The 13360-nt window shown below is 43.4% G+C and overlaps 1 protein-coding gene across 1 annotated transcript in view; it reads right to left on the reverse strand.

Annotated features, from left to right (window-relative positions):
• The window catches only part of LOC124592197 (potassium channel subfamily K member 18-like), a 217336-nt gene extending 206021 nt beyond the window's left edge, over window positions 1–11315 (reverse strand). The window contains exons 1-2 of the mRNA XM_047131817.1: window positions 11309–11315; window positions 10712–10900 (exon numbers count right to left, since the gene is read on the reverse strand). Of these exons, the coding sequence (XP_046987773.1) occupies window positions 10712–10900; window positions 11309–11315 (196 nt within the window). The remainder of the gene's footprint in view (window positions 1–10711; window positions 10901–11308) is intronic.
• Window positions 11316–13360: the final 2045 nt, after the last annotated feature.

The following is a 13360-nucleotide window of genomic DNA, read 5'->3' on the forward strand; positions in this document are numbered from 1 at the left end:
CTCAGGGTCTTATTGCTGCAGTTGATGGACAGGCAATGGGAGCTCTGAAGTGTCGTGAGTAACTTGACCTGGTGCTCTTGGAAGTATCATCAGGACATCAGGGCGTTTCATTCCGTGTGGCATGATAGTCTTGTGTACAAACATTTGTCCACATGGTCCCAACGTTGCACAGTAGCTCGCACCACTATTACCTCGCCGGGAGGATGTTTCACGTTCTTGTGGATGGCTTTGAATGTGTGTGAAATCACAGGTGAAATTACAAAGGAAAACAATTTCAGCTAAAATTTTCTTGTTAGCTAGAACTATTGACAAACCAAGATACGAGATGAAAAAAAAGAGGTTTGAAAATTACGCTTTCAAATTGTATTTGATGTGACAATTCCAGTAAGTATCATGCAAGTAACTGAAATTTAGATGACATCTGAATTGGTAAAATTTAGGGGCATTTATTTATTCGTAACAACCTGTAGTTACATCTTTATGACACCCAGATACGTGGAATGTTGATATATGCAAGATATTCTCGCACTGCTCCCGAAAATAATCCACTGGATTTTTCTGAGACATTTTTACTAGATTATAGGTGTCGCTTTTGAAGCCGGATCCAGAAATTCCCCAGATATTAATTTTTCTTAGAATTTCTGCCTGTTTTGATTGTGCTATATTCTCCTCCGGTACAAAGAAACCTGAAACTAATTTTTCCGTTCTTCATGGCAAAATTCACTGGATTTGAAACTTGCTGCTTACTTTAATTTTCATCTGTCTTTTCACACTCCTGCGTATGATCTTTTCAAGTATTTGTATGCTGCTTCTAATTATAGCCATAACTCATAGACAACACGTTTTTAACTGGTGCAGAGTTCTTAATTTGGATGTAAATCGTGCAGAAAATCGATAATGCGTAACATTAAATTGTTATCAAATTATTAGGAGCACAACTACAGTTACTTCCGCCCCCATGAATGACACCATGTCTAGGAAAATGTGCTCTGTCCAGAGCTAATGGTTCAGAAAATTAATCTGCGATTTATGTAGAAGCTCCCTGAAGAACGTTGGAAGCTCGGAACTTATTTCTCGTCGCCAACCGTGTCTTTGTCCATGTGGTGCATTAGCAAGTCGATGGCCCGAAACGTCTACATCTGCCTACAAGTTCAAGAAGATATCTTCTACAATGTATGATAATCCTTTCATGCACACCCATGGCGCTTAGTGGTCGTTCAGGAGAAAAGTTACAAAGCAGGGAAGGCATAGTCCTAAGTGTTTCATACTTAACAAGGAAAATGGACATTTTTGGAATTAGCATTCACTCACAAAACGAATCTGTATGGATGCAAATTTTAAATTCTATATAAAAGTAATATAATAATAAGATTGTTAAACGAATTCACCTTACTGTCCTTTTATTTTAATCAATGTTGATCTCACCCTCAGAAAGATCTTGACTTCATATTTCAGAAGTACATTATTTCTCAGTAAACTGATACCGCTACACTGAATTGAGCTGTGAGAAAAATAAGAAAGGAAAAATATTTGTGAAATATTCAGTAAACTAGAAGCTTCTGTTATCTCGGGAGAACACGTTATATTTTATTAACGGAACGATCTACTTCGTTTAAGGAAGGAGGGGCAACGAAACTAATGCCGTCACTGTTGTTGAACCAATCGATATTTCTGTCCTCGCAAAGTCAGTTAATACATGTAGAAAAAAAACCGGTTTTTTCTTTTTTGCAAGTCCACAACAGATTATGTTTTTGTATTGCACAATTCAAACATCGTTTTCTGAAGCGCTACTCGTATATTTTTAAATACATTCTGTCACTGATCTATCAATCCACTCTTCAAATTTTATTTCTGTTTGCTATGTGTATTGTGATTGTGTGTTTAATTTAAAGAAACCGAGGAATGAAGGATAAACTCTGAATTCAAACATGAAAAGAAGTGTTAGAATAGCGTTTGTTCAGTATTTTCTTGTTCACGGTTAAAAAATTTCTGAAACATTATGAAATGAAATTCTCTGCGCAAGAATAAATTCGAAAATGGGTGCCTACATTACAGTATACTTCTTGAGATATTAAGAGCACAGACGTTCTGGAAGGAAAATATGATTCACATAGAGATAGCGCATGTACTTCCTTACACAGTCTGCTAAATATAGTTTCTTCCTTCATTTACGTCATCGGGAGCCTGGTATTTGCGTTAGGTCTGTCCCAGATGACATTTTCCAGATAACATAAAAATTTGCAGTACGTTAATGAAACGTCGAAGCCTCGTGTTTCTGTAAAACCGCTTCTGCGATGTTTAACATTTACGTTGCGATTACGCCCACATTTAGTAGCCTTTCGCTGCACCTGACAACTTCTCCGCTTTTCTGATGCGCACCGGTGCCCTTAACAGTTTGCAAAATTGCAAGAACGTTCCATAAATTTTTGAATTATTCCCTGTCTGACTCTCAAACACAGTGATGCAGAATGACTCACTTTAACGATAATATTTTTGGATTATTGTTACGTCTGCAGTTTAATAAGCGGAACGGGTTGCAAATTGGTGTCCGATTATTCTGATTCTGGTTCCACTGAATCACTTGAGGAGTGTGCCAGAATTGTTACTACAACTGGGATATGAGCGACGTTCTTTCCTTTTATTGTCCGGTTGATTTAATCTCCGAAGCCGTCTACTGAACTCTAAATCAAAACTTTGCTTCCTTGATTTGTCTATTATTACGAGTACAGCCATTTGACGTATGTGAACTCCTAAAAATCTTCACACTGTACATGTGAGGACCGAAAATCTTGATTTAGACTTTTCCGCAGGCAATCAGCCACTTCTAAACATACTTGAACAGTTCTTAAATTAACTCTACAGGGAGAAGGGAGAAATAACGACCAGGTAGATAGCACTAGTAAATAGATTTTCTTGAGGACTGTTCGGCAGGACACAACGTAATTAGACGCTTGTTGAAACTTCCTGGCAGATTAAAATTGTGTGCCGGACCGAGACTCGAAATCGGGATCTTTGCCTGTCGTGGGCAAGTGCTCTACCATCTGAGCTACCCAAGCACGACTCACCCCCCGTCCTCACAGCTTTACTTCTGCCAGTTCCTCGTCTCCTACTTTCCAAACTTTACAGTAGCTCTCCTGCGAACCTTACAGAACTAGCAATCCTGCAAGAAAATATATTGAGAAGACAAGACTTAGCCACAGCCTGTGGATATTTCCAGAATGAGATTTTCACTCTGCAGCGGAGTGTGCGCTGATGTGAACCTTCCTGGAAGATTAAAACTGTGTGCTGGACCGCGTCTCGAACTCGGGACCTTTTCCTTTCTCGGGCAAGTGCTCTACCTTCTGTGCTAACCAAGCACGACACACACCCCGTCCTCACAGCTTTACTTCTGCCAGTACCTCGTCTCTTACCTTACAAACTTTACAGAAGCTCTCCTGCGAACCGTGCAGAACTAGCACCCCTGAAAAAAGGATATTGCGAAGACATGGCTTACCCACAGGCTTGGGGGTGTTTCCAGAATGAATTTTCACTCTGCAGTGGAGTGTGCGCTGATATGAAAATCCCTGGCAGATTAAAACTGTGTGCCCGACAGAGACTCGAACTCGGGACCTTTGTCTTTCGCTGGCAAGTGCTCTACCATCTGAGCTACCCCAGAACGACTCACAATCCCGAGATCGAGCCTCGGTCCGGCACACAGTTTTAATCTGCCAGAATGTTTCATATCAGCGCACACTCCGCTGCAGACTGACTATCTCATTCTAGACACTAGTTGTTTGTATACCTGTCAATACATAGGCGATTTCAGCCTCACAAAATTCTTCATCCACTGGTAAATTATCATTTTCAGATCAAGTATATTAACATATATATTGAATGATCACTGAATTATGACCTGTCCGTCACCCGATTCCTTACAGAATCGAACTCCTATGTATAAAAGAGCTCCACACTTCTTACTACAAAACGAAGTAATGCGTTAAATATTTTATGTTAAGGATACAAGCGAGAAAAACTGTATAAAAGTTTGAAATTAAAGTTTGTTGGATGTCGCTAAGTTATAAAGTGCGTTACAGCTTAACCAGAAGCTGGTTTTTCGTGCATCTTAATGTTTATGACGTCTTATCTCTTGAATATTCAATGATATATGTGGATACTGCCCGAAAATGTGTTGCGAATGTCGTCGGTGGTAAAGAAGTTACTAAAAAAACGTCAAGCTGATGTTGAAATTTTACTTTATTAACAGCGACAATGTAATAAGAGATAAACTTTTTTTTTCATTTCTTCATTTTGTACAGCACTATGAGCACACGCTCTATCATGTACCATGATGAAACTGCCAGCAAATGTTAACAATACGGTCCCACTTTTGGTTGCAACATCTCTGCCCTGTACCGTAGAACATTGAGACTGCCCTCAATAACCACGAGACGTGTACGGTGGCTTCAAACCTTGGACATGTGGGACAGTGTTAGAGGCGTTCGCTACTACCGGGATGCCTCCAAACACGTTGTCTGCGATTGACGGGGTAAGAACAGATCCGTGTTCCGTCCGTAAACAATACACGACGCCAACCTTTGGCGTCCATTCTGCATGATTTGTTATCCATCTGTAATATATTCTGGTGTACGACCTCTTACTCGCCATGGTCATTCCGAACGAATATTCGAATCATGCAGTCGTCTGCAAACAGTCCGATGCGATACACGACGTCCAGTAGCCTCCCGTTCAGTAGCCTCCCCGAACGCCAAATTCAGTTCTGGAGCACCCACTTCACGGTTCCTTTCACTCCTAAGCTGTAGATGTCGGTCATTCCGTGCCGCTCTCGAACGTGGCTGGCCTGTGCGGTGTGAGTCCTCAACACTCCCTGTCAGTTGGAACTGATTCCATGGCCGCAACACATCAATTTTACTGCAATGCACACATCGAGAAACTTCCCAGGTTGACAAGCATTCTGCGCTTAACGTGATGGTACGAACCTGATAACTGATCGGAACTGTCCTAGTGTGTCCCTGGTACTTCCGCTTTACCTCGAATAAAGTCCTGTAATCCATTCGAGTGCGGCAGTCCACACGTAGATAGCGCTCTTGGTAACTGTGTGTGTGTTTACAAATAAAGTCAGGGGTGACCTTCCTATCGGTACAGGGACGGTCACAATAGCAACACACCTGAACGACATATGGAGTGCCGCAACATTTTTATTGATACGCCGTATTCTGTAATGGTTAATAGTTCTATCGAGCTACTGGAAATGATTATGCCTTGGAGTCGTATAAAACTAAACTCCTCCCGAAAAGGACATGAAGGCCCAAAGGTACCGACCGGCCGCCGTGTCCTCCTCGGCATGGGCGTCACTGGATGCGGATATGGATAGGCATGTGGTCAGCACACCGCTTTCCAGGCCGTATGTCAGTTTCCGAGACCGGGGCCGCTACTCTTCAATGAAGTAGCTCCTCAGTTTGCCTCACAAGGACTGAGAGAACCCCACTTGCCAACAACGCTCGGCAGACCGGATGGACACTCATTCAAGTGTTAGCCCAGCCCGGCAGCGCTTAGCTTCGGTGATCTGACGGGAACAGGTGTGGCCTTAGAATCGTATACCTGAGTGACAATGGACACCAGGGAGACACGTTTGAAAGCATTGAACAGCATGCTTAAAGAGCAAAAGTGGGGACAGTACCAGTTGGTCGCCTTTGTCGTTTCTCGTGGGTGTGCATTACTCGACACAAATTTTATAAATGTATCATAGGATATGTATGTTCGTATGAAGTGAATAGTTCAGCCATATGGACTGGAACCCATAGTTCGCAACATTCCTAATCCTACGGCAGCTATTTTAATAATTCGCAGACGCGAATTACTGGTTGTGACGTGACCAGTCATTCCAATAATAAAAAAGCAATGATCTGTTTTCAGATAGAAATAATTTGGTCCTTGCCCCCAGACTGCAACTGATCTGACGAAGCAACAGCGAGCAGGACGTCAGACTCAGGAGTCGTTTAAGACATTACGTGGTTGTAATTTTTGGTGGTCAGCAGCTGTATAACCACAAGAATTGGGTTGCAAAACGTGTATTAACACTGTAGCGGCCCTTGTAGTTCTGCCAGGCTAGAGAAAAGGAAAATTAACGTACACTCGACGTTGCTATTATTTGAGGGAAAGCACGAGTTCAATGAAAGAAGATTGGAAAACAACGCAGGCTTTGTCGGAAAGCGCATTCCAATATTGCCCTGGGAAACTACATGAAACGAAAACCGGGATGGTCAGACAGCAATTCGAATTAAGATACTAACGAGCGGTTTGACCACTGGGCCACTTCTAGGCGACTGAGCCACAACTTTTAAATTATTTAAGGGGTGTAGGACGTGGTCTAGGGGTAGCGTCTTTTTGATTCATAATCAAAACGTCTTCGGCCCAGGGTTCGATCCACGCCACTGCCTAAATTTTGATAAATAATCAGCATTGGCGGCCGAAGACTTCCAGCATAAGATGTCAGCCTCATTCTGCCAACAGCCTTGTCAAAGAGGGCGGAGGAGCGGATAGAGAGGTTCAGGTCACTCTCTTGTCCTACGGGTGGGAAATTGCCCCTAAAGGCGGAAGAATCAGCAATGATCAACGACATGAGGATGCAGAAGGCAATGGAAACCACTGCATTAAAGACACGTAACGTGTATCCACAGGACATGTGGTCTGTAATTGAAGAAGTGTCATGATGATCTCTCCATTGGCAAAAGATTCCGGAATAGTCCCCCATTCGGATCTCCGGGAGGGACTGCCAAGGGGGAGGTTACCATGAGAAAAAGATTGAATAATCAACCAAAGGATAACGTTCTACGAGTCGGGGCGTGGAATGTCAGAAGCTTGAAAGTGGAAGGGAAACTAGAAAATCTGAAAAGGGAAATGTAAAGGCTCAATCTAGATATAGTAGGGGTCAGTGAAGTGAAGTGGAAGGAAGACAAGGATTTCTGATCAGATGAGTATCGGGTAATATCAACAGCAGCAGAAAATGGTATAACAGGTGTAGGATTCGTTATGAATAGGAAGGTAGGGCTCAGGGTGTGTTACTGTGAACAGTTCAGTGACCGGGTTGTTCTAATCAGAATCGACAGCAGACCAACACCGACAACGGTAGTTCAGGTATACATGCCGACGTCGCAAGCTGAAGATGAACAGATTGAGAAAGTGTATGAGAATATTGAAAGGGTAATGCAGTATGTAGAGGGGGACGAAAATCTAATAATCATGGGCGACTGGAATGCAGTTGTAGGAGAAGGAGTGGAAGAAAAGGTTACAGGAGAATATGGGCTTGGGACGAGGAATGAAAGAGGAGAAAGACTAATTGAGTTCTGTAACAAATTTCAGCTAGTAATAGCGAATACCCTGTTCAAGAATCACAAGAGGAGGAGGTATACTTGGAAAAGGCCGGGAGATACGGGAAGATTTCAGTTAGATCACATCATGGTCGGACAGAGATTCCGAAATCAGATACTGGATTGTAAGGCGTACCCAGGAGCAGATACAGACTCAGATCACAATATAGTAGCGATGAAGAGTAGGCTGAAGTTCAAGACATTAGTCAGGAAGAATCAATACGCAAAGAAGTGGGACACGGAAGTACTAAGGAATGACGAGATACGTTTGAAGTTCTCTAACGCTATAGATACAGCAATAAGGAATAGCGCAATAGGCAGTACAGTTGAAGAGGAATGGACATCTCTAAAAAGGGCCATCACAGAAGTTGGGAAGGAAAACATAGGTACAAAGAAGGTAGCTGCGAAGAAACCATGGGTAACAGAAGAAATACTTCAGTTGATTGATGAAAGGAGGAAGTACAAACATGTTCCGGGAAAATCAGGAATACAGAAATACAAGTCGCTGGGGAATGAAATAAATAGGAAGTGCAGGGAAGCTAAGACGAAATGGCTGCTGTAAAAATGTGAAGACATCGAAAAAGATATGATTGTCGGAAGGACAGAATCAGCATACAGGAAAGTCAAAACAACCTTTGGTGACATTAAAAGCAACGGTGGAAACATTAAGAGTGCAACGGGAATTCCACTGTTAAATGCAGAGGAGAGAGCAGATAGGTGGAAAGAATACACTGAAAGCCTCTATGAGGGTGAAGATTTGTCTGATGTGATAGAAGAAGAAACAGGAGTCGATTTAGAAGAGATAGGGGATCCAGTATTAGAATCGGAATTTAAAAGAGCTTTGGAGGTCTTACGGTCAAATAAGGCAGAAGGGATAGATAACATTCCATCGGAATTTCTGAAATCATTGGGGGAAGTGGCAACAAAACGACTATTCACGTTGGTGTGTAGAATATATGAGTCTGGCGACACACTATCTGACTTTCGGAAAAGCATCATCCACACAATTCCGAAGACGGCAAGAGCTGACAAGTGCGAGAATTATCGCACAATCAGCTTAACAGCTCATGCATCGAAGCTGCTTACAAGAATAATATACAGAAGAATGGAAAAGAAAATTGAGAATGCGCTAGGTGACGATCAGTTTGGCTTTAGGAAAAGTAAAGGGACAATATAAAATGTTGCAAGCTGTTCGAGATTCTGAAAAAAGTATGGGTAAGCTATAGGGAGAGACGGGTCATATACAATATGTACAACAACCAAGAGGGAATAATAAGAGTGGACGATCAAGAACGAGGTGCTCGTATTAAGAAGGGTGTAAGACAAGGCTGTAGCCTTTCGTCCCTACTCTTCAATCTGTACATCGAGGAAGCAATGATGGAAATAAAAGAAAGGTTCAGGAGTGGAATAAAAATACAAGGTGAAAGGATATCAATGATACGATTCGCTGATGACATTGCTATACTGAGTGAAAGTGAAGAAGAATTAAATGATCTGCTGAACGGAATGAACAGAAGAATGGAAAAGAAAATTGAGAATGCGCTAGGTGACGATCAGTTTGGCTTTAGGAAAAGTAAAGGGACGAGAGGGGCAATTCTGAAGTTACGGCTAATAATGGAAGCAAGGCTAAAATAAAATCAAGACACAATGATGGAAATAAAGTACACAGTATGGTTTGAGAGTAAATCGGAGAAAGACGAAGGTAATGAGAAGTAGTAGAAATGAGAACAGCGAGAAACTTAATATCAGGATTGATGGTCACGAAGTCAATGAAGTTAAGGAATTCTGCTACCTAGGCAGTAAAATAACCAATGACGGACGGAGGATGGAGGACATCAAAAGCAGACTCGCTATGGCAAAAAAGGCATTTCTGGCCAAGAGAAGTCTACTAATATCAAATACCGGCCTTAATATGAGGAAGAAATTTCTGAGGATGTACGTCTGAAGTACATCATTGTATGGTAGTGAAACATGGACTGTGGGAAAACCGGAACAGAAGAGAATCGAAGCATTTGAGATGTGGTGCTGTAGACGAATGTTGAAAATTAGGTGGAATGATAAGGTAAGGAATGAGGAGGTTCTACGCAGAATCGGAGAGGAAAGGAATATGTGGAAAACACTGATAAGGAGAAGGGACAGGATGATAGGACATCTGCTAAGACATGAGGGAATGACTTCCATGGTACTAGAAGGAGCTGTTGAGGGCAACAACTGTAGAGGAAGACAGAGATTGGAATACGTCAAGCAAATAATTAAGGACGTAGGTTGCAAGTGCTACTCTGAGATGAAGACGTTCGCACAGGAAAGGAATTCGTGGCGGGCCGCATCAAACCAGTCAGTAGACTGATGACCAAAAAAAAAAAAGGACGTCAAACGATCCGACTTGGAGAAGGAGAGGCAACACATGACATTTTAATTTCCACTGTCTATACTTTTACCAAAAAATTCATAAAACTTTGGCAGCATGACCATGAAGGATTTAGAATTTACACACATAGCAGTGGAACTTCAAAAACAGAACAAAATAATTTTTTTTACATGTGAAATTGCATCATTTTTCCACTTTTTATTGGCTGCATTTGCTGCTATAGGTACACTTTTCTTCATAACTGAGAGAGATTCTTCGATGAATTTTGCGCAGCATACAAACCATACATACCGGTGTATGAAGCTCTAGAATTTTCCAAATCTATTGAAACTGTGGGAAAATTGAGATAATTAACTATGAAGTTTGAGTTTTTTGTAAACATGATGTTTGAAATGTAACAGCTCATTCATTTTTCCATAAATTAAATTAATTCTAGTGTTTCACACATCTGTAAGTATGGTTTGTATGCTGTGCAAAATTCATGTAAGAGTCTCTCTTACTTATGAAGAAAAGCGTAGCTTTAACAACAAATGCAGTCAATAGTAAGTGAAAAAATGATTAAATTTCACATGTAAAAGAACTTACTTTATTATGTTTTCGAATTTCCACTGCGATGAGTGTGATTCGTGAATCTTTCCTGGTCATGCTGACACAGTTTTGTGAATTTAGTTGCAAAAGTATAGACAGTGGAAATTAAAATGTCCTGTGGTGCCTCTCCTGCTCCAAGTCGGCCTGTTTGACGTCCTACCCCCCTTAAAATATTTCCAATCGTGCACTCGTTTAGCAAACAGACACAATTTTCTAATTTGTAGAGGTGCTAACACAGAAAGTACGGTAATATGCTCCAGCCCAAAGAACATACTGGCTGAAAACTACTCGAGACCTGTAGAACGATCAGTAATTGGCCACTCTGTAAGGCTGTCGCCCAACCGTCGTCTCGTGGGAGCTACGATACGCCAGCGACAGTGCGACTTACCGATGGTGGTGATGACGGTGACAGAGTAAAGGAGCGCGCCGCTGAAGGACCACTGGAGGTCGGAGTCGGTGAGGTCTTTGCCCTCGTAGCCATCCATCTTGGCTGCCGCCACGACGCGGCTCTCGAACTTGCGCAGCTGTTCGTGCACCAGCCGCGTCCAGTTGCTCTCGTACAGCACGTTGAGGCGCTCTGCAACACAACACCACACAACATACTCTCACTGCACCAAAACCTGGCTCTTTGTTACTAACGTGGGCGTCCTACACCACGATACATGAAAGTTCACAGGTCATGATCTGTTTCACGTGTGCGTAATTAGTTGAAAACCAAACTTCGTGACCAATTTTCGAACTGTTTCTAGATCTGATTCTATACTCTCCAAACCTTTATGTAGTGGATGGTAGCGGGCACTTCCCTTTGTAAAACACATTAGAGTATCTCCTCGTTCCATTCACGTATGCAGCGCTGGAAGAATATCTGCTTAAAGGTTCTGTGTGAGCTGTGTGTTTCAATCTCGTTATTCAAATGCGACTGGTTTCAGCGACACACTGCTCCGTCGTCGGCCCCTCTACTGGCAAAATTGGACCTATAACAAACTTTCCATGCTGCCAGAACAAAGGCTAAAAACTGAACTCGGTCTGCAGATCTGATCAAGCAAGAAGTGCCCGTAGAAGTTACGTTCCCAGTGACTCGAACGTAGCTTCTACTAGTAGTTCTATGATATGTGTAGCGGGTTCTTCATTGAAGATCAGGTCTGCAGACGATAAGTTTGATTTTTATCCCCTGTTATCGCAGTATAGAAAGTTGGTTGGAGATCAAACTTTTGCTAATGTCTCACGGAAGAGTGACGGCTCGATAGGACATTCTTTATCGTAAGCCCACTCACACTGATTTGTACTTGCGCTCTTCAAGTTGCCATCACCCATCCCACACCATGAGTGTACTTAAAACCCTTGTTCACAGGTCATATACGATGTCGGATACAGAGAATTTGCCTAAGGAACTTGCACTTTTAAGGACGGTGTTCAGTGACAATGGATACTGGACCCGGCAAATTAACAGGGCCTTCTCAACTAGAGTCAGGAACCGGGGATAAAGACGAGAACGTGCCAGCCAAGTCCCTAGCTTTTCTTCCCTTCGTTGGAAATATCTCCCTCAAAATAGCGAGGATTCTTAATAATTTTCATGTGAAAGTGGTTTTTCGTCCACCTTCTAAGATTTCGGATTTGCTGGGATCGGTGAAGGACGATTTGTTACTGCGGAAGACGGGAATTTAGAAAATTTCGTGTCAGTGTGGTACGGCCCATATAGGACAGACAAAGAGTACAGTGGAAGAGCGTTGTACGGAACATAAACGTTGCACTCGCCTACTGTAGCCCAGTAAGTCTGCAATTGCAGAACATTGTATTTCCAACGGACATTCAATGGAGTACGACAAAACTTCGGTTTTGGCCACAGCAGCAACTTTTTGGGCCTCTATTATCAAAGAATCCGTTGAAATACGCATCGCGGAAAATCTGATGAACCGTGACAGTGGTTACCAGTTGAATAACGTGTGAAATCTCGACATCTCCGAAATTTGCTCGAGACGAAGACGCCAGAAGACTTCGATAGCTGCGGCCAGCGACAATACCGACGGCAGCTGAGTCTTGCAGTTCCACCAGCGAGGGCGCTGTCGCTGGGCAGTGTGGTCCTTCTGTCTCTGCGACAGTAACGCCTGTGTGGCAGTACCATCAGCACACCATATAAGACAGAGTGGAGAACGTGGTCTTCTACCTCACCCTTTAAGGTCGTCCCATCCAGCTCACACCCACCCTGAGATCCTTGGCCTCGCTCTCAACCATCTCAACTGGACCCTTCACCTCCTGACCATCCAGCAGAAAGCCCATTCCCGCCTCCACCTCCTGAAGCTCCTGTCTAGCCGGATATGCGGATTACATCCTTCCATCATCCTCCACACCTACAAATCCCTCATCCATCCTATCCTCTCCTATGCCAGTATTGCCCGGATCTCCGCACTCACCCACTTTTACAAGGCCCTCCAAATCCTCAAACGCCATGCCCTCCACCTTACCTTCCGTATCCAACTTCCTTCGCCCACACTGCTCCTGTACGACCTCATCCCCTTCCCCCACCTCCTCCAACATCTCTGCATCCTTTACACTATCTGCAGGCTTGATCCCCCCGCCCTCTGGTTTCCTCCTTCCTCTCCACCCCCCCTCCCCCCGCCCGTTGCCGCGCCTCTATCGCTGTATCACTCCCTCTCTCCACCTTCACACCCTCCATCTTCTTCATCAGGGTAATTTCCAGCACCTCCCCCTCCTGGATGTTGAACTTCGCTGTGACATCTACCCTTCCAACTGTTACCTGGCCTTGTTCCCTCCCGTCCCAAGAGCCACCTTTTCCTCTCTCCTCCTTCTCCCAGAGCGGATTTTACTCGTTTCCCTGCAATCCCTCCTCAACTGTGTCCTCCCACGTCGTTCCCTCGCCAGCCATCTTCGACACACCCTTGCCCATCTACCCCCCTCTACCCCCCTCCCACCCTTCATCCGTTTCCCCTCACCTCCATGCCCCTGGTATATGCTGTGTTTTGTTTATGATCATCAGTGTGCTACATCAGTGTTGTGTTTGGTGCTGTTCTCCTGTGCG

The sequence above is a fragment of the Schistocerca americana genome, chromosome 1 (assembly GCF_021461395.2).
Source record: "Schistocerca americana isolate TAMUIC-IGC-003095 chromosome 1, iqSchAmer2.1, whole genome shotgun sequence".
Lineage (NCBI taxonomy): Eukaryota > Metazoa > Arthropoda > Insecta > Orthoptera > Acrididae > Schistocerca > Schistocerca americana.